Source organism: Micromesistius poutassou, assembly GCF_964030765.1.
Source record: "Micromesistius poutassou genome assembly, chromosome: 18".
Classification (NCBI taxonomy): Eukaryota; Metazoa; Chordata; class Actinopteri; order Gadiformes; family Gadidae; genus Micromesistius; species Micromesistius poutassou.
This window is the reverse complement of record NC_140288.1, coordinates 4,602,419-4,629,159: the sequence shown is the minus strand read 5'-3', so window position 1 is coordinate 4,629,159 and position 26,741 is coordinate 4,602,419. Positions and strand designations below refer to the sequence as shown.

Sequence of the window (26,741 nt, the reverse complement as noted above, 5' to 3'; positions counted from 1 at the left end):
TTGATTCAGATAATCTTTAATGACAAAATGTTTATCAACTTGTTAATGAAAAGGGAGAAAATTAAAGCAATACACATTATTGTGGTAACTATTGTTACCATAGCGGTGAGGAAAATATTTTCTTCAACCCGCATTCATTCCTTTCTTTAAAGCAAGAGGACCCCTCAACATCGCGTCATTCACATCTCTTATATTTTGGTTTGATTGTACAAACAAACGTTGGGATCATTCCACTTACACACATCACACTGCTAGCTCTCCACGCATCGTCCAACTCATCGAACACTTAATAAAACCAAACCGAAAAATTAAGTTCCTCACAGACCAAGACAACAACAACTAGAGTAAACAAAAATGCTGTACACTTTTTTTTTTCTCAAATGTTGCCGTGGCCAAAACACACACAAACAATCTGCTCTGTGGCACAAAGGGGTGGCAGTGAGACAAAGAGGAGAATATCTGTGGCTTTCCTAACTGTGAATAAAGTCTCTGAAAAGCTCAGGAAGTTTCTGGAAGGCTCTGGAAGCCTACACATGGATTCCAGGCCCATCATAATTTACGTAATGAATACAGCTTCATAAAAAAAACAGAAGAAAAAAAAACATATCAAACACATGATTCAGAAATTGGTGATTTTTTAACAAAAATCACCCCCACGTCAGATGGCAACCTCCTATTGGCTAGACTGGGGTAAAAAAAATAACATGGATGGTTCAAATAAAGTGTGTACACAGTGTGTGTAACCTTTGAAGAACTATGGACATTTACTGTTTATATTTTCTGGCAAACTTTGTGGGAGGGCCGTAACTTTGTTGGGCCCTTGTTCTGTTCTGCAGAACCCCCATTATTACCTGGGGCCAGTATAGCAGTCACAACAGATGATAGAAAATATGTAAAATATCAGTTTAAGTCACACAAGCTACACTAAGCTTGATCAAATAGGCCACAGTTTACACAACCATCCCTTCTCAACAGACCCGGCAAGAAAGCCTGTCCGAGCCTCATGTTCCTTATTACATTTACTTTAATCGTTTTAAATCATGCTTTAAAAAGGTATGTGGTTTACCATGCTAGTCACGTACCAGAGAAAAGAAATACAGGCAGAGGTTAGGGGGGAGGGATGAGGAGTTAAGGGACTAGGGGTTAAGGACTACAGACAAGGTTTTAGGGTTCAAGGGCGGTTTCGGAGTTAGGGTTGGGGAAATTAGGGTTAGGGATTAAGGGGTTAGAGACTGGGGTCAGGGGTTAAGGGGTTTAGGGGTTAAGGGGGTCGGTCCAGCCAACATGGCCACTGCCTTTGGCTGAATCCACTGGCTGAAAAGCCCTCAGAGGAGAGGAACAAACGCTTCTTTCTGTCCTTCTGGTTCCATTCAGAATGCCGCTGGTACAGTAGGACTTTTGTCCCTCCGTTCCAGCTCATTTTTTGGTAGAATTTTAAATGATATGAATATTTTATGACCAAATGTCTAGGTTTAATGAGATAAGATATTGGAATCAGCTTTAAAAAATATTAAATATTTATAACTCATTTCCTTTAGTGAAATATTTTTTTGATCTAACTTTTTTTTATATAATCGCTCCAGAAATTTGGATTTAAGAAAATCTGTTATTTTGAAAACTTTTGAACACTCTCAACTTTGTCACTTCACTTCCAAACAAAACCAAAAATAGAGAAACGTGAGTATACTATTAGGTATAGCAGAATATAGGTACAATTAAATTAAATTCCCTCAGAGGGGGGAAAAAAAAATAAAATCACAATTACGATGTGAGGGCAGACAAGCTAATGGTAGGTAAAGGATGAGGGTGGGTGGAAAGCCCAGTTCGTACCAAGAAAAAAGACAGATCACTGGGATACGTCACAGACAGCTACAGCAGCGTTACACGGCAACGGCGTCAGCATCAACACACACGGACTGCCGAACAACAGAAAGGTTTGTGGACATCGCAATTATTGGCACCCCAACAAAACACATTGTACGGTTTCACGCCGAGAGAGAACATAACATCCTGCAGAACAGAGCTCTAAACGACAGTAATGTGAAACGGGGGGACCCTCATTCAGAGTTTGAACGGAATACTCTTCATAGTGGTCTAATACAGTAATACAGATTGTTTTCCGGCAGGATAAATTAATTTAAATAAAATCTCCAGTGCAAGGCAAAGCTATAAGTGGACTGTGACTGCTATAACTTAAGATCTCAATAGCTCGGGTTCCACAAGGCTGTGGAAGAAAAAAAAAAATAGATACAAAGCCGATAATAACGATAACCTTTGAAAGCGAGCGTCTAATCGCTAAACAAATGGCAGCCTTCAAAAGTAGGCTCTCGGGCATTCTCCTGTCCGATGGCGTGGTTTGATTGAGTGTTGGCACAAGTCCTAATTCCTTTTGCTTCTCCCTCTGTTTCCCTTTAACGGATGACTCTCCCCTGCTCCTACGACCGGCTCATCAACATGTTACATTAACAGCAGTAGAAAGTCAAAGTAAAAGCAGAGGAGTAGAAGTAGAACTTGGTTTAGTAGCAGTAATACCGTGCCCATGAAAACAAACGACACGAGACAGAGAGAGTAGTGTATGACCTCGGTAATCGTGATTCCATGAGAAGCGTATACAAAATGGGTGAGAGAGGGGTAGAGAGGGGGAAGGGTATCTACACAAGGAGAGAGAGAGGGAGAGCAAGAGAGCGAGAGCGAGAGAGAGAGAGAGAGAGAGAGAGAGAGGGGGGGGGGAGGGGGTCAAGGGAGAGAGCTAGGAGGAGGGGAAGAGGGGAGAGGGGAGAGGTCATGACCCCGTCCTCCACCACAGAGGCCCCCCCCACCCCTCCAGATGTGCTCAGGTGGTCCTAGAAGGAGCTGGTGGCTGTGGTGGTGAGCCGCTTACCGATGTACACCCTAGTGAGGGGAGGAGAGAGGAAACATCCACCAGTGAATTCTCGCTTTGCACCTAAAATCGTCCGTGAATGATAATATATATTATACTAAACCTGCAATATGTTACTATGTTACTCCAGCTATTTACTCCATTAAAAAACATCTGAACTAGAAAAGTTCTCAAGAATAAAACAAGCCCATCCACGAGTCGATTCATCCTCCTGGTTTTTCTTTAAAAGGTGATAACCGTGACAATTTATCTTTATGTATTTTTCAACCGTTCAACCGCCATCCTCGGTCTTCTTACCCGAGTCCGAGGGCCAGGATGTGAGATATGAGCAGCGAGGGGATGAAGACTTTGAGGAACTCGGAGGAGAACAGGCCTCCCTTCTTCATGGCCCCGGTGTTCCTCATGCTCAGCGTCGCCGGTCGCCGTGGGTGACGGAAGTTGAACTCCCTGTGGGAATTATCCGATCAGTTATCAGTTAACGCTAGAGAGGGGCGCGGGGGAATGTGTGCATGAATGGGTGAATGTCAGCCCACACTGTAAAGCGCTCTGGATAAATGCGCTTTACTGCAGCGATCGTTGTTGTGTATGTTGAGTATTTCGTAATGTTTTCTTTAAAGTAAATCCCTTAGGGTCAGAGAGTAATCTAAATAAGTAAAAATAACCCTTGCTGGTTGCCTTTTGGATAATTCTGTTGTTGCGCTTAAAAGTTGGGAGTCGCTCTGACTATTACTTTAAGTAAATGAAGGTTGTCGTTCCTTGCTACACTCTTGAAATGACCTTTAGTAGCATATTGGATATAAAAATAGATCCTAAGATCATATTTCTACAGGTAAGTTAGAGCCTGAAAGGATAAGTGGTCTATCTGTCTGTCCATCAGTCATAATGGACAAGGCCAGTAATCAGACTCTTACTTTGGAGGAATGTTTTCTGGTCGACTCGACCAATCAGCGACCCAGTCTGTGTCCTTCATCAGGATGTCCATGTCTCTCTCCTTATCCACCACCTCTTCTTCTGACTACACACACATCCACAGACGTACGGAAAGTCACAACAACAAACGTCACCAGGAAGTCCCTCTCATTATAACCGGCCTCCTCTTTCAAACAAACATATACAACAAGCAGCTTTATCAGGACGTCCCCCTGCCTTATCTAGGACATTATGGACCACACACACACACACACACACACACACACACACACACACACACACACACACACACACACACACACACACACACACACACACACACACACACACACACACACAGTGATTCGGCCGGAGCTGTGTGTCTCAAAGGTTTGGGTGTGTATGTTGAGTGCGTGTGGGTTCCTCAGAGCTGGATTACCATAGCTCAACCAGAATCCCAATGACAACACGTCTAATAATAGCTTTGTACTTCGGCTGGTGTGGAACAACCAATGGCACCGAACAAGCTGTCCATTAATAATACTATTATTTTCGCCCACAGAAAAAAATAGACAGAATTACCGATGGCTACAAACAACCATCGATACCCACGTGACTGGGATAGGAGAGAGAGAGAGAGAGAGAGAGAGAGAGAGAGAGAGAGAGAGAGAGAGAGAGAGAGAGAGATACAGAGAGAGAGAGAGAGAGCGAGAGAGAGATACAGAGAGAGAGAGAGAGAGCGAGCGAGAGAGCGAGAGAGAGAGAGAGAGAGAGAGAGAGAGAGAGAGAGAGAGAGAGAGACAGCCACTCACTTGGCTGCCTCTGTGGCTGGTTGCGTCCACATCGAAGATGATCTGCCCTTCATCCTGAGGGCTGTGTGGCCTGGGCGGGCTGAGCAGAGCAACAAACAGTTAAAGACACAAACAACTCATCATCTACAAAAACACTGCATGGGAAACGAATCAGCCTCACTGAACCCGTTGGACAAACTACACCCCTGAATCTAGGTCATAGTTCGACCTCCACCAGTTAATGAACTGTTAATCAGGTTTAACATGGCAGCTAAAACTAAACCTGAGGCCTTATGTAGACATGTGTGGCACACATACCAGAGATAATTATCGTGGATGAATCCTAATAATATTGTTAATGTATATATATGACATATATTTCCATAATATTTAGCATTGGATGCTTATTGATGCGGTTACAACTGCATTTATAGTACGCAAGTTCACTATCAATAAGTACACGCCAATGAAACTAGATGATTCGGTCCCTGCATGCATTTACTCTAGCACTTTGGATACCTAATGCGTCCGGAAGCTTATTAATACAATTTTCATTTATTACGATTTTACAGTTTGAAGGTTGTTAAAGAGCAACCAAACAAGTACATCAATCCGCAGGAATAGCACCCCCTATGGTGAAGCACTGGTAACTGCGAATGGTCGCTCTGAGTTAACTGTTAGTGGGTGACCTTACTCAACACAGTAAACTGTGGAAGTGAACTTGCAATAATCTGGCCTGTGTCCGGGTCCGCATGAGTTTAGAGTGGTGGTCAGCCTCTTCAGCATCGTCAGAGTCTAAATGAGCATCTGCAGGTGAGTCATCAACCGCTGTCATCACCCCTAGCTGATAAGCTGTATCATATGACGATACGGTGAGTAAGATGTGGCTGGAGTTTACCGAAACAGGACTCAATATATCTAAATGTCGTCCTACTAGCATTTGTTTTTATACAGCAGACATTTATAGGTTTGAATAATTGCTGTTTACTTAATTACAGCAATAAGCCGTGTGCTATTAGCAGTGTGGAACTTTTGCGTGTAAACTGAAGGTTTAACAGCTTTTAGTATATATGCTACACGTCGACCTCCTGAGATGGCGCAATTTGACTGGTTCGCTATCTCGGGATATTCGGGGTGCAATATCCCGAGATTGAGATCTCAAACTCGGGATATTGTTTTCGGTCGTCTCGTCACACACTAATAAAAACAAATAAACCGCTAATTAAAACGAATTTATCCCGGTAAAAAAGTGTTATCTTGTTTATTTTTGGAGCGTTCATGTGTAGTATATACTAAAACAATCATTCACCTCAGGCTTCATGAATAGTGGAGAATAGCGCACTATAGGCTATCCCCCACTATTCACTTCACCTTCGGCAAATAATGATACTTTTATGGAGGCGATTCCTGCCAATACAGGGTTCTTCCTAGGATTATTCTAGTGCTGTGGGAATTGGCATTGTGTAATTATTCTAGATAGATATTTATAGAGATAGAGTTGTTTTTTCTGCTGAAACCACTCACTGAAATGTAACCAGCTAAGTTACGGCCTTAATACTAATTCACGGCTCAGACACATTACTGTTTAGCTGTTTGGGGGGAGAGAAAGTACAACAATGAAGCAGTTTATTTAAACACCAGGGAGGTGCTGATGTGTAATTCTAGATAATTAACTTAACTCTCCAGGCTGTTAATAAAACCTTATTACAGGGAAAATCTGCCTTTTGTTTTCCAAAAAACGATCTTGCAAGTTGTTGCAACCACTAGAGTCAAAATAGTAGTTACAATCTTGTTATGGTTTTGTTGGCACTAATCAGTACATGTTGAAAATCCTTGGAAAGACTTTAAAATCGTATTCCCCCTAACTTGAACAGGAGCTAGGCTAGCTCTGCGAGTCAATGGAAGCAGCTAGCAGAAAGCAAACGCTAACCTAGCAAACTCCCCTTCTTGACATACAAAGATGTATGAATGAAGATGAAATTGAAACAAAACTGAATCTGGGTAAGTTCAGGTAAGCACTAATTGACAGATATCTCCATAATGTCCCTTTAACCAATCAGAAGAAAGAAGACCCCCTCCCCTTCACCTATCACAGGAGGAGTTGCTGCGGCTGGACTCGTGCTGCGCATCCAGCAGGATCTTCTCCATGTCTCCGTTGTGGATGGAGGAGGAGGAGGGCACGTGCTCCAGACCCCCCGCCATGGCCTCCTCTTCCTCCACCTCGGGCAGGGGCAGCAGGGGCAGCAGGGGCCCCGGGGCCTGGGGCCCCTCGGAGGACGACTGGCTGGGGCTGGTCATGCCCCTGTTCATCTCCAGCTCCACCCAGGAGCCTGGAGGGAGGACAGAGAGAGAGAGAGACTCAGCCCTGGGACGTTCCCCTAGTCATCAAGGCAGGATGCTGGTCTCTTTGGTTAATTGCGTTTAATTGAATTTTCACTTGAATCCCAATCAATAGCTGTCGTCTTTAGCATAGCGATTTATCTAGCCTAGCCTGTTGCGTGGTTCATGTACATTACACTTTGATTCAGAACCAGCACATTTAAAAAGAGGCTCCTAATAAAGGACAATAACATAAAAACATAAGGCCAACATAGGCCTAATAATCAAAACAATAAACCATAGACTCGAAACCAGCCGGTTTTTCAAGAGACAGGTCGTTGCATGCTTTACTAGTTAGAGAGAGAGAGAGAGAGAGAGAGAGAGAGAGAGAGAGAGAGAGAGAGAGAGAGAGAGAGAGAGAGAGAGAGAGAGAGAGAGAGAGAGAGAGAGAGAGAGAGAGAGAGAGAGAGAGAGACACACACACACACACACACACACACACACACACACACACACACACACACACACACAGAAGGTCACATTCTCTGACACAGAAGGATCAAGCATTCCACTGGGCCAAATAATCATTTGGTTGTTCGAAAATAAAATAAAAAACGTATGTTTTAGTAAATGTATTTACTGCATTTATGCAGCGCCTTTCTAACCAGCGGTCACTCAAAGCGCTTAGCTTAAGCCTTCCTACAGACATTCCCGCACCGACGGCGGTGTGTGACAGCCAGCTCGTCGGGAGCGCTCAGGGTTGGGTGTCCTGCTCAGGAGTTTTTTAACCTCATCCAGAGTCCGGCCACCCCTGGCTTCACCACCGGCAGCTGGGTTGCCGTGACGACAGACATAACAGACACATAAACATTAGCCTAGCGTTTTATATTGAGCACGATAGAACAACTACAGCATTCTGTGGCGTCACGATCAACACTTAATCCGGTGTGTTGGTCATAACATGTTACTTGCTGACATTCGCCAATGTCAATGATAGAGGATGATACATTCTCTATCATTTATCTGATCAATTCTGCTGTCCACGACTAGTTGACTAGTGGTTAAAACTAGTAATGGTAAGTAATGGACTAGTTATCAAGGTGGTGAAACTAGTGGTAAGTAATCAACTAGTTGACCAGGTGGTGAAACTAGTGGTAAGTAACGGACTAGTTGACCAGGTGATGAAACTAGTGGTAAGTAACGGACTAGTTGACCAGGTGGTGAAACTAGTGGTAAATAATGGACTAGTTGACCGGGTGGTGAAACTAGTGGTAAGTAACAGACTAGTTGACCGGGTGGTGAAACTAGTGGTGAGTAACGTACTAGTTGACTAGTGTGTGAACTTCTAGGCCTGCTGTGTTTTTCATACATGGTTGACCGTCGCCTCGGCACATGTACCGTCGCTCCCCGTACAGAACGACCACGTGGAACAAAACACAAAAACAAAAAAAAGACAAGATCCAAACTAATCTACAGAGCCTTCAGGAGCCTTCAGGAGCCGGGCCAGTGAGCCGGAGCTGCCGCTTGGCTGGAGCCTAAAGTCTTCCCGGTGTGTTATTTACAGGAGCGCAGAGCCCGGCGCAGTGCCCCGCGCAGTGCCCTGGGGTTTTCTTTGGCTGAGCAGACCCACCTCCCCGCCCGGCGGGTACGTGACCCGGGGCACGCAAGCTCACACCACGTCTCAGTCCGTTTATAAATGTAACACAGCGGAGGCGAAAAGAGGGCAGGGCACATATATTGCAAAAACGTACGACCGTCCGGGACATAACATGGCATTCATTTAAATTTTTTTTACTGGAGAGTTCCGCCTAGGAACTTTAAAAACAGACCCCCCACATGACCCCCTACACTGCTAAATAAACACTAGGTGGGAAGAGGTGGGCAGGACTGTTGTTAAGTTTAGGGGGGGGGGGTGGTGGGGGTCAGTGACACGATCCCCAACCCCGGATAGTACCTTCTAGTAACCCCCCCCCCCACACACACACACACACACACACACACACACACACACACACACACACACGCACACGCACACACGCACACACACGACTCAGCAGATCGCCCCTCATGCTGGATTAGTTCACATGCCGGGCGGTGGGCCAGGTTGCCGTGCGTCGACAGCCTATTGTCCGCGCCTCGCCAGCTCCCGACGCGTTGCCATGACGCCCGAGCGCACCGAACGTTCCGGGCCGCGGAGCCGTTATCAGCTGCTCGAGACAGACAGACGGACGGACACACACACACACACACACACACACACACACACACACACACACACACACACACACACACACACACACACACACACACACACACACACACACACACACTGTCTCTAGTTTGATCCTCTGGAGTTTAAACACAGAGACTAGGATTGTTTTGGTTTAGGGTTACTGGGGACTTGAAATGCAAGGCGTTAACATTTGGGGTCAACATGTGTGCTGTCATGGCAAATTTCTTTATGAGATATTGCTTTTTTTCTTTGCCTTTATTTTCTATTTTTTTTTCTTCTTTTCTCATCTATTATTTTCTTTTATTGTATGTCAATGTTTATGTGAAGCACTTTGAGTCTGCCATGTGTATGAAAAGTGCTATATAAATAAAGTTGCCTTGCCTTGCCTTGCCTAGGACAGACGAACCTTCTAAATGCAAAAAAACACACAATAATTAACCTGTGTTAATGTATGCATACACTAGTCTCCTCTCGACTGAGGCCAGAATACAGTTCCACTCAGCCCTTTAACACAGTTTCCGCCCCTTCCCCCTAATGCATCTGTCCGTACATCATGACGTGAGGGATGTTGTTGACACACAGGAGTTTTCTGGTACAGATAAGCGAGTCCTTGTGCCCGGTTCACCCCAGGGAGCAGGTGAACAACAGGGGGGAACTCTGTAACACCAGTGAACAGATGGGTCGGCCAGATAACCCAACCTGACGGAGACAACGCTCCACTTATTAAAACTAAACAACATACAGACTCTCCATCACAGTGCTGGCCTCTGTACACACCTGTGGTTCCTTGTAAACCAACACCGACACCAAAGCTATTGACTTGACGCTTGACTTTGAGGGGCCCCTTTGGAGGATGTTGTGGTCCCGTTTCACCACAACAGGACACTGACTTCACTACTGAGAAAACGGTTCAAATGTGAACAGGTCTTTAGGAGGTGTTAAAGAGGCGGGTACGGTGTTAGATTACACAAGGTTACATGCATTTAAATACTCCACTGGCCTGCAGGGATTTTGATGTACACACACAGCCGACAGTGTGTGTGTGTGTGTGTGTGTGTGTGTGTGAGTGTGTGTGTGTAACACTACTTTATTAGTGAGTCATTGGCTTTTGTAACAAGATTGACTCAAAATCGAGTTGAAATCCTTATCAGCCATGTATCAACATGTAGGTGAACAAACATCTCACGTAATATCTATTGATAGCCACATAGCCTGTGTGTGTGTGTGTGTGTATGTACATTCAAATCCCTGCACACCACTGGAGCATTTCAATTCATTTGGCCTTTGGCATAATAAGAACCTGACCCGCATTTCCTCGCCTCCTGTTCAACTCAAAACCATCTCCATAAATAGTCATGATGACACTGTCCCCCCCCCATGTTGTGGTCAAACACAACCCTGCCTGAAAGCAGCCCCCAGAATATCATGTCAATAGTTTGGGTCAGTGTTGGGCAGTGTTGGTTTACAAGAAAATTGTGTAAAGTGTGTACACAGGCCCAGGACACAAGTTGACCAACAACAATCAAAGTCCCCTATAAATACAAATGGTGTGAGGGGGCGTGGCTTGCTTGACGGGCTAAATGAGATGATCAACAATAATGTTCATGTTTGTTCTGCTCCCCATAACAATGAGGCCGGGTTCAATGCCGGCCTGATTGCTGTGCTCAGTGTTTATCCTCCGCTGAGCGGCAGCGGGTTGGGTCCGGCGGGGCCAGGCCATCACTGACCCCTGGTCGTAGCAACACTCCATTGAACAAACTCAGAAAGTGGCAGAATATACAAAAAAAACAAGCGTGGCTTGGAAGATCCAGCAGAGGCTCGGATGATGTTTCTGTCTGCTCGCTCTCCGGTCCCCATCTCCGTCTCTCCCCGACCGGCTGGCCTCTGCCCTGAGCTGAGCCTAGAGGTCCCCATGCAGGTCCGACTGCGACCGGGATGAGCAGAGAGAAGAGCTCATTTCGGGCTCATTTTAATGCTGTTGACTTTGTACCTTTTTTTTGGGGGGGGCAAAAACTAAAGTTGTGTACTTTCATGTGCAATTGTTACAGCCTGAGTCTCCTCCACTGAGCTGACTGGTGATATATTGGCCTGTTTTACGAGTAGTACGAGTTGACTACTAGCTACAATCCAAGAATCTTAACCCTCCGGTATGCGGACATCAAAATCAACTGCCGACCAGCAGCTCCATACACCTTCAGTCGCTCACGCTCACACGCACACACACACACACACACACACACACACACACACACACACACACACACACACACACACACACACACACAAACACACACACACAAACACACACACACGTGTCGTAGGAGCCCCCTCGCTGTGACAAGGACATGAACTGCCACACGCGTCCACAAACACATGGTGTCATATACACGTGTCCTAGAAGCTTAACCCTCTCTTGGACGTGGACATCAACTTCTCCCCACATCCAAATACACGTGGCTTCATAAATAAGTGTCCTCGAAGCTTAACCCTCTCTTGGACGCAGACATCCGTATCAATCTCTGCAGAGATGGTAGAATGTAAGCTACGACCTATAGTTGTGCAGACTAAGTAACTAAATAAAAAGTACCTCCTGGCAAATTCCACAATACAAGCAAGTACAGGCCACCGTAGGTGGGAAAGGGGGATTGCAATCTGCAACCTGACCGCTAGAGGCGCCCTACATTTCCCACACTGGACCATTTAAACACAAACGTAGGCATATTGTTTCATGTTGTTTTAATGCACTAAAGGATATTCGTCCGTCTCTCCTCTCTCTAATGAATATTATCCGTAGCCTTACCTTTAACAAATTCACAAAGCATTTACTAAAATTGCTGAGGCTCGACGCATTGGCTGACAATATGTATACAAATCAGAATTACCTATACACAAAATACACAATTAGAAACAATTACTTTGTTTCCTAAGCCACAATTATGTTTTTATTACATTTGAACGCATTAAAAGACCATATTTCTCTATTTTTATATATTAACCAGTTTTTTACGTAAATCTCTCTCCTTGTTGACAACATCTTAAGCCCGCCTCCATGTAACGACAAGGATCACCGATTGGCTTTTTCGGTCATCAGTCAAACGCAAAGGACACTTTCTCAAACGCTATTGGCCGAGCGGCTGTCAATACACAAGCGGAACATAGCGTTCCTACTCCTCCCCCCAAGCCCTTCATTGAAAAACCCAACCTGATAAGAGACTTTTAATTACGAATTATTTGTTATAACCCCCCATAAATCCACCAACGTGTACTCGGACACATCCACCAACAAACAAAACGAATGCCAGACTTTTACAGTAAAGAGCGACGTCTCTATTTACCGTTTAGTCCCGCGTCTCCGTGGTTATCTGGGGACGAAGTGGAAGAAGCGTCCGACATGGTGTCTGATGACTGGCTGGTTTGCATAAGAGAGACCGTCAACGCAACACACTACTTTCCCGAGCGCACATGCAGACGTGCGCAACGCAGCGTGCACCAAACCGGACCGGGATGGCCTGTATCAACTCTGGTCGGGAGAGCGGTCGTGCAAACCAGTGCAATGCAACCATGGGCTGCGGGGCGTGTGTGTGTTGCGCGTCTTCCTGGAGCTGTGTGATGACGCCAGCACAATAACAAAGACGGAAGACTCACATTACGCAGAATATAAAATCTGACCCCGCCACTCCTGGTCCAGAAATGTGCCCGGAGTATGTTAGGAACTGTACAACAGTAACCATCCCTTCTTAGGAAATCTGTGCTATGATTAATTATTAGCTCAGGCCCGTCATCTGTGACTTATTGTGACATGCCATATATTGTATTACATAAAGATTCAATGTGTAAAGCTTCAATGCGAACAGCCCCACACAAATAACATAATATATATGAATTATGTTAATCAAAATAAATATGAATAGGTTCACATGGCATAAACCCAGGAGACATCAAAAATCAGTCATTCACAAAATTGAAAAAGTAGTTAATTTATTAACTTCTGTTATATAGATTAAAACGAAAACACACTTGTCTTTGTCAAACTTATAAACAGGAGACATTATTGTGAGATTTTGCTAACATTTAAATGAGGTACTAGGAGACATCAACTGTTTTTAGTGCATCCTATATTGTACCACAACATGATAACAATATCGTCTACAGTAGTTTCAAACATCTTAAAATCCACATAATGCCTCGAGCCAAGATCTTATTATGCACTTTAAAGAGGGCACAGAAAACCAGGTCCTTGAGTTGCCGAGTGCAGCGGTGGCATCCAGTGTCAAGGAAACAATATGGCACCGATCAAAGATAACTACTGTATGTTCATATATTTACGGTATTAAGAAGTACTGATTCAGCGTTTTGGTATTCTGAGAAACGACGATACTTGCGTAAAGTACAGGAAGGTCAAGCTTCATCGGACACATTAAACCCAGTGCGGTATTTGTTCCTTTCCATAAATACAACACTCTGTACAAGTTCTCGAATGTATAAACCTGACTTACTTTCTCCTTTTTATAGACAAAACTAAAAAAAGGGGAGGAAAAAATAAAGAATACAAAACATGTCCAGAGAGACAGCACGCGCGCCCAGGGTCCAAGCCAACGACACGCATCCTCTCGTTGAACACGGTGACCGCCCGACCCCCCCCTGGTACCCGGCGCCGGGGGGGGGGGGGGGGTCACCGGGGGTCCGTGAGGGAGCTGGACCCCTCCCTCCGCGTCTCAGGCTCTTGTTGAAACGACACAAACGTCCTCAAAGATGGAGGGTGAGGCGGCGAGGGAGGGGGGGGGGGGGGGGAAGGGTTGGGGGGGGAAACCTCAACAAAGTGTTGTTATGACTGTGGGGGAAACACACACACACACACACACACACACACACACACACACACACACACACACACACACACACACACACACACACACACACACACACACACACACACACACACACACACACACACACACACTTTCTTGCTCAATGGGAACACAGACCAGTCCTTTAGTGATTAAAAAAAAGAAAAGAAAAATGGCACAGGATAAAATATCAAGAAAAAAAAAATCTTAGTATGTTTTTAAGAATTTTCTTGTTTTTACAATATATTCATAGAAATAAGGACAAGAAAAAAGTAAGTGCATCCGTTACCAGACAGACAGACAGACACAGACAGGACAACACATGATGCCCGGAGAGGAAAGAGGGGGGGCGACAGTTTGAGCAACAAAACGGGGAAACGCAAAGAATGGCACCGGTCAATGAAAAGCTGGAGGGTTCTAGTGTCTGCGTTGCCATAGACACGCCCTCGGCAACCGAGGGACAGACTTGACCCTAGCAACCGCTGGTCTCGACAGCGAGGGGGAAACAGCGAGGGGATCGAGCGGCGGTCGATAAGGGGCCTTCGAGATCAGACGGGATCAAAACAAAAACAAAAACAAAACAAAAAAAATGGAGTAAGAGGAACCAGGCGGGCGAGCGGCCCTCAGATCGTACACATCATGTCGGACGCGGAGAGGTCGTCCGCGCTGTCCGGGTCGCTCACTTTGTCCTGGAAGATGTAGAGGTTGTTGATGGTCGCCACGGCGATGATGTTGTCGTTGGGGTGCCAGGCCGTGTGCAGGATCTTCTTGTTGAAGTCCAAACTGTCCACGCTGATCTCGTCCTTCTTGCGCTTGCCGCAGCCGCCGCCGCCACCGCCGGTGCAGACCCGGCGCGGCTTCAGCAGCTGCAGCGGCAGGTTGTGCTCGCGGGACGCCTCCAGGGTGGCGTCGCGCCGCTGGGCGCGGTCGAACATCCGGAAGAAGTTGTTGTAGGAGCCCGTCATGACAACGCTGAGCGAGGGAGAGAGACAGAGACCGAGAGAGAGACAGAGACAGAGAGAAGAAAGAGAGAGACAGAGACCGAGAGAGGAGAATAAACTGCCAGCGATGGAAGGACAAGGCAACTCAAAAAGGCCCCTATTTTATTCTTCTGAGGTCTCAATACAAGCCATTTCTAAATCTATCCACTTGTGACATCACAAATAACCCCCCCCCCCCCCCCCCAGATCAGCGTTATGATGGATGGACCCGACTCCAGTCCAGCAGCTAGTGCGGTCCGTTTAGGGGACCAGAGTGGACCTACATCCGGATGGACACTCCTACCTGGGATGTTTTATTGTGGATTCATTTTGGAATGGCTTGTAATGGCTCTCATCCTCACGCCAGTCCTCACCATGGTGGTGAAATGGTTGCATTTTCAAAACAAGATTAGTAAAAAAAACAATAAAACGTCTGCCGGTATGTAATGCCAACCTGTCGTTTCCGTTCCAGCAACATTCAAACTTGTCGAAGAGGCAGTCGTTCTCGTACAGGGAGCACATCTTGCTCCTCAGGTACTCGTGGACCTGGAGAGATTGAGAAGGAGGGAAAATATTTATACCATTATTAAACTTTAACATTACAACTAACGTGTAGCTCAAAATAAACTGGACATATCTGTGATATCTGATATCTGATATCTGTCATATCGGTCAATGCTGATCGATAGGCAGTGCGATAATGTCATAAATTAAAAGCAAATCCTATAACACGGTTCTTGAGTTCATTCTGAAAGGCTCAGACCTTAAAACCAGAGGGGGACTCAATCTTACACATTGTTCATAGTGAATGTATTGAAATAAAAAAAGTAATTTTAATTTGGCCGTTTCTTGAATGAAACATGTTTCATATGTCACACGTTTCAGAAGAGATGTTTTGTGCAGAAGTAAATCTGCACCCTCTACCCTCTACCCAGCTAGGACACCCTCTAGTGGTCAGTCATCAAATGACAAGAAGATATCCTGTGATGTACTGACGGAAAATGAGGCAGTACATGCACTGTGTTTCAATCCTCTTCTGACTGCACAGAATACTGAAATGACCCATGAGGAATATGCATTGAAACGTAAATATAATAAATATAATATAAATATATTGAAATGACACGACTCTGAAAAATTCCAATATGCACTGCAATAGGATTCACTTCAGTATTGGGATGTCGGGTTTACAATCGATACTAGAATATTCTTAGAGTAGGAAAACACCCTTCACGTTAAAATGTCTGAATGAACAAACAGTGAACCACGTCACTGGTCCTCCCACCTGGTAGGTCTCGATGGGCCGGTTCTCCATGTTCAGGTCCCAGATCTTCACCGTCAGGTAGTCGCGGGTCATCAGGTAGCGCCCGCTGTGGCTGAACTTGACGTCCGAGATGGAGGAGATGATCTCAGAGAAGAAGGAGCGGTTGCTGGGGTCCTCGGGCTCCTCGAACACTGGGGGAGAGGAGGAGGAGGAGAGGCGGTCACACGGTGAGTCAGTGAACACACCACCACGTTCAGTTCCTTTTAACACCATCAAAGAACTCTGGCTGTTTCTCTTTTCTTTCAGATAACGTTAACTTTGAGTGTTGATTATTTCTGATGCTTTTGTGATTGTGTGGCAGAAACACAACCAGTCAACGTGTCCGTTAACAAGTCAGAAATCACTCAGTAGCTGTTCCCATGACATCCTCCTACGTTTTTCGTCCCGTCTCCATATACCTACTCACCTCCTGCCCATACAGCTCAGTACGCAACCACATCCACTCAGAAAATGGGTTTTAACATAATAAATCAATATAATCTACTAACGTTTCATCATTAAACTATTCACATTCTCACAAACATTTTCCCACCAAGCAACGTAAATCAAGTGTAACACAGCGATGTCTCGTGATCAAAACAAACGAGATCAAAAAAACAAAAAAAAACAACCACTGGGTCGAGGCCAGAGTCGCCCGCGACAGGAAGTGCCGAGCGGCTCAGGGCCGTCCGCTCCGAGGGGCACAGGAAGTGACGTACGCTTGGTGTGCTGGTCGCAGAGAGCGGACGCCCTCATGTCACACAGCCGGATGCTGCCCTTGCTGCTGCTGTACACCAGCGTGTGGCAGTGGTGGGGGTGGAACTCGGCCGCCGTGATGATCTCCGTCAGGTCCTCCATGTTGGCAGGCTTGATGTCCACGATGTCTGGAGGGGGGGGGGGGGGGGGTCAAGGAGAAGACGCACGGACGGAGGACGGGTTTGTTTTGTGTGTGTGTGTGTGAGGGTTGAACGGGACGAATACGAACGCAAACGCTCACAGAAAAGATTGAAGCGGTTAGCTTAAGACGGCGATTATTATCTTGTCTTTTTAGTACATTGTATTTCAAAAGTTTGCTTTGTCATTCTACTATGTACGACGATTAGTGCACCCGTTGCACTCCAAACAATCCCTGGAAGCAGGGATTTCCCACTCTGCGTTCCCTTCTCAAGAGTTATCTTTCCCTTTGGGGGTTAGGGTTAGGGGGTGTTGTACACATATGGCCTGTGAAGCCCATTGAGACTAACTGTGATTAAGGGCGATTCCAATAAAATGGACATGACATGTCCACAATGTCATACTCTGCCTGACCACATTGATAAACATTTCCCTCAGGATTAGTACAAGTATTCTGAATTGCCAGGGAAAGGGCTGCCAATCCCTACATATAGTAAACCTACTAACACAATACACTCACGATTTTAGAAGACGGTCCAACAAACGGCATAAGATTTGGATGTGAATACAAACCAATACAACAATAGTCATGTTGAGTGGGTGGGCCACCTGAGATAAGAAAACACTTCAAAGCAGTTCCACCGCGCTACTAAAGCGAGATAAAAAGGTGTAGGCTGTTTTAATAGGTCCCTAAATGATAAAGAACACACACACACACTAACACCCGACCACACACACACACACACACACACACACACACACACACACACACACACACACACACACACACACACACACACACACACACACACACACACACACACACAGAGAGAGGATACTGAAGCTGCGGTCGTTGATCTCCAGGTTCCAGAGGTTCACCCGGAGGTCGTCGGCCGACAGGTAGGTCTCGTGGTCGGAGTTGACGGAGATGGAGTTGATGTGGTAGGTGTGGGCGTTGGAGAACACCCTCCTGGGACTGGCCTCCACCATCAGGTCCATGGGCCGGAACACGGGCACCTGGCGGGAGGAGGAGTGGGGGCAGCTTAATGGTTTGACCCATGGGAGATACAATTGTGTGTGTAAAGTGGAGTGGTGTGTGTGAGGTGCGAGAGTGACAATGACGTGCAAGACATTGGCAGAAGGAGGGTCCCAGAAAGTGATGGCCGTAACAAATGTACCACGATTAGTCCGACGATGTGAAGCAAGGATAAGGTATTGGAATGACAGGTTTGGAGGCTTTCCAAACGTATAAGAACGCCGTTTGAGTGTACAGACCGAAAGGAATGTAGTACAGGTTCTCCTCCTCGCACGATAACTAGGAGAGCAATTACAGGCAGACAGAATCAAGCATGCTTCACACAAAACCACAAATTCCAATCGAAACGTACTATAGAAAAGGTGAATGAATAATATAACAGTCCACAGTACGATCCTAAAAGAGTGACGCGTGATGCCGTGCACTCCGGGACGCGTTAGTGAAGACCGAAACAAACCAACAATGGCCAACATCCAACACCAAACACACACATCCTGATGGGAATCTAGGTCATCTGAAAAGGTTACAAATCAAATTGGCCTGTTTCCTCAAAGCCTCAATACCGCTGCTATAGATAGGGTACTTTGTTCATTCCCAAAAGGGAATTTACGTTTGCTACCGGAGTTCTTCTAAATGTTCAAACTAATAAAAATGACAATGATAAATAACTGAGCGTTGTAACGCCAGCAGGTGGTAATGCTGGCTGCCGGTGCGCTGGAGGATGACTCACCCTCAGTGATGTAACGTTCCCGGGGTTGATGTAGCGACCGTCTTCCTCCTTCAGGTTGTAGCCCTCCGGTCTCTTGTCTCGCTCGCTGATCTTCCATAGCTTGATGGTTTTATCTGGAACATTGAAGAAGAAACGAGGAAAAAGGAATTGAGTTGAACTTTCAAGCCAACGTACATGGGAATGGATTACCTAAGGACTAGAAGAGGACACTGAAAGTCCTGAATTCAGACCTTTGTTTGTGTAATAAAAAATATGGTTTGTACGTCCTTTACACTGAAGGACGTATAAAGGTTAGGCCACAGGTACAGCAGAGGGATTGTGGGTAAAGACAATGTTTAACAAATTGCTGTGGCAGGGATGAATACAGCGAAACACAAAACATAGATTAATTTCAGCCACAACACGGGCGCCCTGCCAACATAAAGTGGACCGGTTTTATTTTTAGACGGCCGACGGAGGGAGGCAGCATGGCTGAAACTCTAGCCCGCCACACGGCAGAAACTGAAAACATGCATCCCTCGGTTTGTCACCGTTCATATTTGTCTGATGACAAATATATAAACAATCAAAAGGGAATTACCAGGAATATTTATTTTGAGAGATAAAAATGACGGCGAGCAGGAAAAACGCCCCATAAACAGGCGTGTCCCAGGATGACACACGGGGAGAAAAACGGTTGAACGCTTATTAAAACAAGTTGTTGGATGCGGTGATTAAAATAAATTTAAAAAACACAGAAAGAAACAAGGCGCTGCCGCCGCCGCCCCACCGTTGGTGGACAACAGGAACTGCGAGGCGTTCTGCTGGGGCAGCCAGCGGATCTTGTTGATCTTCTCCTCGATCTCCAGGCTCTTCAGGTAGTCGAACTCGGGCTCGTGGCTCTGGAAGGTGCTGTAGACGTTGTACTCGCTGCGGTACTCGGGGACGCGCTTGTTCTGCAGCGGGGGGCCGTGGGCGGAGGGGAGGGGAGGAACACACACACACACACACACACACACACACACACACACACACACACACACACACACACACACACACACACACACACACACACACACACACACACACACACACACACACACACACACACACACACATTTATCATTAATAATTTATGCTGTTTATACCGTCCCGTTTTGTTTTGTCCCATTTGTTGTTGTGTTTGTCTTGTCTTCTCCTTACCTTAGCGCTTTGTTTAGCATTTGCCCTTAGCGTCTACTTTTGTTTGTATTAGTACTTTGTATTTTTATTGTATTTTATTTATTTTTTAGTTTTTCTACTGTTGCAACAAACTGATTTCTCCTACGGGGGATTAATGAAGTATCGTATCGGAACTCAAGACACACAGGGAAATATTTCATGCATTTATATTGCATATATATTAATTAATTATGGCAGGTCTGTTATTAACTTTCCCTATATCTTTCGTCATATCCATTTGTTTTTATTTTATTTTCCTTGTTTGCATGGTTGACGCTGGCTGAAATGTAAAGCATTCCTTGACCATTAATAACTTCTACTATTGTGCACACGCCCCAAGTAACTTGAAACTATACATTCATATTTACCATGCTGTACATTAATAGAGGGATTCAGGACAAGATGTTGACTAGAAAGGAGGTTGCCACAGCATTTGACCGTGAAAAGGTTAAATTAGCGGTGAAACTATGGGATGTTCTGGATTTATCAGAGCAGAAATAAACCAATGAATGGCTCTCCCAGCGAGGTGACCAGATCCACTTTACTAATGACACAGTCTCCCTAGTCTCTTTTGTGTTGTATTCTTTGACAATATACATCCCTCTGTGTGTGTGTGTGTGTGTGTGTGTGTGTGTGTGTGTGTGTGTGTGTGTGTGTGTGTGTGTGTGTGTGTGTGTGTGTGTGTTCAAGTGCACAATTGAGGTCAGTTTTCTCTGTAAAGGTTAATATCACAGAGGAGGGAATTGCTGAGACCCACAACAATTCAATGCAGTGGTAAAACTGAGATTTTACTCTGAACCACCCTACCTCTACTTCCTGTTGGTATGAGGATATAAATAACCTCTACTTCCTGTTGGTATCAGTATATAAATAACCTCTACTTCCTGTTGGTATCAGGATATAAATAACCTCTACTTCCTGTTGGTATCAGTATATAAATAACCTCTACTTCCTGTTGGTATGAGGATATAAATAACATCTACTTCCTGTTGGTATCAGTATATAAATAACCTCTACTTCCTGTCGCTATGGGTATGAAACACACCTCTACTTCCTGTTGCTATGGGTATGAAACGCACCTCTACTTCCTGTCACTATGGGTATGAAACACACCTCTACTTCCTGTCGCTATGGGTATGAAACACCCCTCTACTTCCTGTCGCTATGGGTATGAAACACCTCTACTTCCTGTCACTATGGGTATGAAACACACCTCTACTTCCTGTCGCTATGGGTATGAAACACACCTCTACTTCCTGTCGCTATGGGTATGAAACACACCTCTACTTCCTGTCACTATGGGTATGAAACACACCTCTACTTCCTGTCGCTATGGGTATGAAACACCCCTCTACTTCCTGTCGCTATGGGTATGAAACACCCCTCTACTTCCTGTCGCTATGGGTATGAAACACACCTCTACTTCCTGTCGCTATGGGTATGAAACACACCTCTACTTCCTGTCACTATGGGTATGAAACACACCTCTACTTCCTGTTGGAAGATGACCACTCGCCCGCCCCGGTCTCCGGTGGCCAGCAGCTCTCCTGAGTGGTTGAACTCCACCGTGGAGATGATGTCCGCTGTAACACACACACACACACACACACACACACACACACACACACACACACACACACACACACACACACACACACACACACACACACACACACACACACACACACACACACACACACACACACACACACACACGTTACTTTGCCCTTTCAAAGTCTGGTTTAGAATCCAGACTTAATTATCAAGGTTCTATCAAGCAAAAGGACGCCACACCGCAATTGTTTTACATAACATTTAAAACATAAAAGAAAAAGGGTGCCGCTGGTCAACTACCCGACTAGTCCGACATTGGTTTTACAAGAACGTCGTGGCGTACTACACCACAGAGAGACACTGCTGTAGCAGTAGGGGTGTAACAATACACTAAAGTCACGGTTCGGTACGTACCTCGGTTTTTAAGTCACGGTTCGGTGTGTTTTTCGGTACGGCAGTTGTTATTATTTTATATTTATTAAACAATTGGATTTTGATTTGATTGATTAAATTGTATCAAACAAATGCCTTACACAAATGGAAAGACATCAAATACAATTGAGTATAAAAACACAATAAAGTCCAGGACTTATTTCCATTGTGGTCCTCAACACAAAACATCAGGACAAGACGAGGCAGTCAGAGAGTGTGATAATCAATAAAAACTTGAGTAAAAAAAACAACCTTTTTTTTCGGTACGTAGCGAAATTTCGGTACGAATGAGTATCGTTACACCCCTATGTAGCAGTGGCAATGTGTTTGAACAGAGGGGTAGGTCTTTAAACCACATCAACCTCCAACACGAGCAGCTGATACTAAGTTTCATTCCCACATGAAAACTACTCGGGGGGCGTGGCCACGATCTCCGTACAGCTGGTGAGGCCTGGCCTTGGTCGATGAGGAAATGGCCAGGTAGTCACAGTTAACCCCCCGACGATGTGGTCTGTTGTGGCAGTCGGGGAGCCCCAGATACGGCTGCTGCATCTGGGTTCCAACATGCAAACGACTGCAATAGTGTGTTCCAGAACGCACAGCTGGGCCAGCGGAGACCAGCGCTGCCAGGCTAGCCCTTTGTGTGTCGTTTTCGCGAGGCGGTTGTTGACATTGTATCGTATTGTTCGAATATACGTCGTGTTAAAATGCCTTCTAATCGTTTATTTAATGTATAGCTGTACAATTGACAGGATGTTGCCTCGCGATGCTGAGAGGGGGTGACGGGCGGCATTCTGGGTAACGTGGGAAAAATAGCACGCTGGAGCAGAATGCGGGAAGCCGAGGGAAGACTTTCAACAGATATTTCCGACATCGGCCCTGGGGTGTGTTGTACAAGTACAACAGGTTTTTCTAAAACTATGTCAAGTGTTTGTAGGCTGCATTATTACTTTAAGTCAATATCTCTGCAACACACAATGCATATTTGACACAACAATCAAAAAGCGGTCATCCCTTCACATTCTGTCGCTGTTGTCGTTCACTTTTGAACGTTTCAAACTAATAACCCGACAGTCCCGTTGCATAATATCCCCATAACACAAAGTGCATTCATGAAAACGCGACCATCGACCGGCGTTCAGTTAATCCCTTGTTCGCTCAGCCGTCAAGGAACCAGCGCGGTCCGCCCAGCCAGACCGCGGGCACAAGGACGCCAGGGTATGTAGAGCAGACGGAGAATTAGAACTAACCTACTTCTCACACACACACACACACACACACACACACACACACACACACACACACACACACACACACACACACACACACACACACACACACACACACACACACACACTAAAGGTTGTGGTTGCTCTTCTTTGTGTATAGGACGTTGCCCTGAAGGCCTGCTTCTTCAGGGGGGGGGGGGGTTCAGTGGGAGATGGTCCTGCTTCTGAAAGCCTTTGAGGAGCTAAGCGAGGCCACACAGATGGCCCTGACTGACCGCCTCCATCCAGTGGTGTCGTAGGAGACGAGAGTGACACGTCACTGGCACACACACGGCTCTGGGATTATTGCCAACTGGGTTTGTGCTACGGTACAAGCATAATACTATTTATAGGTTTAGAATTAAACCTACATTTATCCGAGGCATTGGGAACATATTGTTACTTACAACGGCAGACCTATCAGAGTTCAAGTAGAATTCAGTGAATTCTACTTGTTCAATATGGTTCGTGCCGTTCCTGACGCACTGATTACACTGACATGGCGTAAAGTGGGACACATCGCTCAAATCCACCACACACACACACACACACACACACACACACACACACACACACACACACACACACACACACACACACACACACACACACACACACACACACACACACACACACACACACACACACACACACACAGTTGTGTACCGCAGCCCTCAGAGAACATGCATTTCCATTCCCATTAATTCAACCTGAGCTGCAGCTCCACACACACTGAGGTCCCAGCACCCAGAGCGGGCCTAAGACCTGACTGAAACCCTTGAGTGTGTCGTCTTACCTTCAGCCACATCATCGTCGATGGCTCCCTTGACCTGAGAAAAACACCACTGCATGTCTTCACTCCCACCTCCTGTACAGCAAATATAACAAAAATGGTGTCACAATATAAAACATCTTCCACTGTTTAATCCCACGACTACTCCATCCCAACAAGATTCCTTACTGAGCAAGTAAGCACCATTAAGGAGCAGGCTTTAAATGTGTAGTCAATGGTGATCCATAAATGAATGAGCATTAATCTTAGTCCTGGATGCCTACAGGTTGGGCTGCATACATGGGGACCGTCTTGGCCACTAGGCTCCTAATAAAATATGGAGCATGCATGTAACGTATGATGATAATAATAATAATGGGGAACATTTAGGATCTCTGTTCATGTGCAAATTCCAGATATGCCAGTGATGAATAACTGCCTAGGTTCCAAAGAATCTCACATTATGACATAGCCAACATTTTTACATTGTAGTGAAGCCTGCATAAATATTCACAGAGTTCAAGTTGAAACACGCGAATGACTACTTCCCTCAGGGGCCTGAACAGGTTATACACCGACAATGCACATTGCCCAACGATACACTCGGCATTGTTTTGATCAAGTATGGCATATATTACACAATTGAACAAGTTTCATACTGCCATGATGTCACTAGTATCCAGTAACATTGCATTGAGTCGCTCAATTTGACACACGGTTTAACATGGAGAGATATTGTATAATTATGCAGAAACATGCAGATTGTAAACTTGGAGCACATGTTCACAATGAGAAACAAATATGCAAGGTATGCTTTGCAAATGGATACACACTCCATCCACACACAGTGTAAATTTCCTTCATAGTTATCCTCAATTCAGTCTGCAGTCTGAACATCGGATAACGCACTCGAGTGCACTTAAGGCCGATTCATAAATTGAATATTATAATGTGATCAGTCAAAGTGGGCCCGGCGTGCTGTCTAGCAGCAGTGCTGCAATGTCAAAGTTGATGCTAGCGCTGTCTAGCCACAGTGTCCATGTTCAGGTCCGTTTCAAAACTTTGTCAATCAACTTGCAAAAGCTATAGCGCACTTTGCATCCAGGCTCTCAGTGTGGATGTGATTTGGCTTAAACGCACACGCACACACACGCGCACATAAACACACATCTGTAGTAACCACACCTGCAGAGAAACACAAGCTTTAACTTAGCACCGCTAGCGTTAGCTTCCTGGACCCAACGCCTGGAACAGTGAACGCGATAACGTTAGCTCCGGATCACGCTAGCCGTGGGCTAGCATCCTCCAATGCAAAGCAATGGAACTGGTTAGCTTCACAGATAGCTCACGCTAGCCAGGAGTTAGTTTAGTTTGCTTGCCGTGGCTGCTAGTGAGGCTAAACGGGTCCGCTAGCGTTAGCAGCCTCAGTCATTGCGAAGACATTCCGACACAATCAGTGTAAACTTTGCATGCACAATCCAACGGATAGTAGTGAGTTGCCCGGTGTGTCATGTGTCCATTAAGTCCGTCTTCACGTGGTATTACCTGCCATTGTGACAGCGGGGCTCGTCTCCGGCGGTCACGATCTGTCCTCCCACTCCCACGCGTCAAGACCCGGGAACTTTTCCAGTGTTAAAGCCCCGGTGCGTTCGACCACCAACAGCCGACCTCGTCTTTTTTAGTCTGAACCCCCCCCCCAACAACGTCTTCTAACTGTGTGTGTGTGTGTGTGTGTGTTAATAATTATTTCACTAGCTCTCTCTCTCTCTCTCTCTCGCTCGCTCGCTCGCTCTCTCTCATCTGCCGATACTGTCTCCCCACCACTGCATCCGCACAAACTCGCCTTTATTGTTGTGCACACGCACACGCACGCCCGAAGGCAACTCAGAGCGGCGCGCAAGACAATCGCCATTCACTGTCAATGCATGGATGGATGGATGGATGGATGGATGGATGGAGGGGGCTCCTGCTGCCTGGGGACCCTTGGAAGGAGGTGTTTTGTGTGTAGATGCGGGTGGTTATTTGTTGGTTCAATTCAATACCATTCAATTGTATATGTATAGCCCTTAATCACCGGTACAGTCTCAAAGGGTTTAAAAGCCCATATATTTATGACACCCCCTGCCCCGATCCTATAGCCTAGCCCCCAAGAGAAGAAAAAGAACTCCCTTAATTAGCAAGGAGGAAATTTGGAGGAGGAACTCACGAGTGGGGGATCCCTCCTTCAAGGGGTGATCAGGAGTGCAATGGGGGCCAAAATGTACATACAAACATTGCTGCCACTGCCAATGTATGTGTGGCAGTGGCAGCAATGTTTTTATTTAATGTTGATTTGTAATTAAAATTGAGTCTTGCGGCGTCCATATCTGGACTGTCCAGAATATTCATTGATAGTTGTAACACAATGGTCTCAATAACCATGCTATAAATGTGCAATCTAATATTAATATTTGGAAAGGCAGAGATTTACCAGTTAACAGAAGTGAGAAAATACTAACAATCAAGACTTACTTCACTACCTGTCCCCCAAACATGACAAGATCCATTAACTCCAAGGAATTCTTTCTATTTCTTATGGTACTTGGCATGTGT

At 45.6% G+C, this 26,741-nt stretch overlaps 2 protein-coding genes across 2 annotated transcripts; both read right to left on the bottom strand.

Annotated features, from left to right (window-relative positions):
• LOC311362922 (BCL2/adenovirus E1B 19 kDa protein-interacting protein 3-like) lies at nt 1-12,825 on the bottom strand. Its single transcript, XM_084482832.1, has 6 exons — nt 12,469-12,825; nt 6,668-6,911; nt 4,603-4,681; nt 3,793-3,896; nt 3,179-3,328; nt 1-2,892 (listed from the first exon to the last, which is right to left on the bottom strand). Exons 1-6 carry the CDS (start codon nt 12,551-12,553, stop codon nt 2,844-2,846), a joined length of 711 nt encoding a protein of 236 aa, XP_084338958.1. The 5' UTR covers nt 12,554-12,825; the 3' UTR covers nt 1-2,843.
• A 290-nt stretch (nt 12,826-13,115) lies between these two features.
• LOC311363217 (serine/threonine-protein phosphatase 2A 55 kDa regulatory subunit B alpha isoform-like) lies at nt 13,116-25,921 on the bottom strand. The gene is made up of 10 exons (XM_084483185.1): nt 25,695-25,921; nt 24,174-24,245; nt 21,609-21,706; nt 19,693-19,858; nt 18,924-19,036; nt 17,997-18,174; nt 16,983-17,147; nt 16,246-16,415; nt 15,415-15,506; nt 13,116-14,952 (listed from the first exon to the last, which is right to left on the bottom strand). The coding sequence occupies exons 1-10, from the start codon at nt 25,699-25,701 to the stop codon at nt 14,604-14,606; spliced, it is 1,410 nt and encodes a 469-aa protein (XP_084339311.1). The 5' UTR covers nt 25,702-25,921; the 3' UTR covers nt 13,116-14,603.
• Between the last annotated feature and the right edge of the window lie 820 nt (nt 25,922-26,741).

Excerpts from the sequence above, each read along its gene's own strand:
- LOC311362922 (XM_084482832.1), bottom strand. The coding sequence starts at position 12,553 with ATGCAAACCAGCCAGTCATCAGACACCATGTCGGACGCTTCTTCCACT. Across the intron at positions 6,912-12,468 it reads CGGAGACGCGGGACTAAACG|GCTCCTGGGTGGAGCTGGAG; the intron begins GTAAATAGAGAC and ends TCCTCCCTCCAG. Across the intron at positions 4,682-6,667 it reads AGCAACTCCTCCTGTGATAG|CCCGCCCAGGCCACACAGCC; the intron begins GTGAAGGGGAGG and ends TGCTCTGCTCAG.
- LOC311363217 (XM_084483185.1), bottom strand. Across the intron at positions 21,707-24,173 it reads CGACGATGATGTGGCTGAAG|CGGACATCATCTCCACGGTG; the intron begins GTAAGACGACAC and ends TGTGTGTTACAG. Across the intron at positions 19,037-19,692 it reads GTTCCTGTTGTCCACCAACG|ATAAAACCATCAAGCTATGG; the intron begins GTGGGGCGGCGG and ends TCAATGTTCCAG.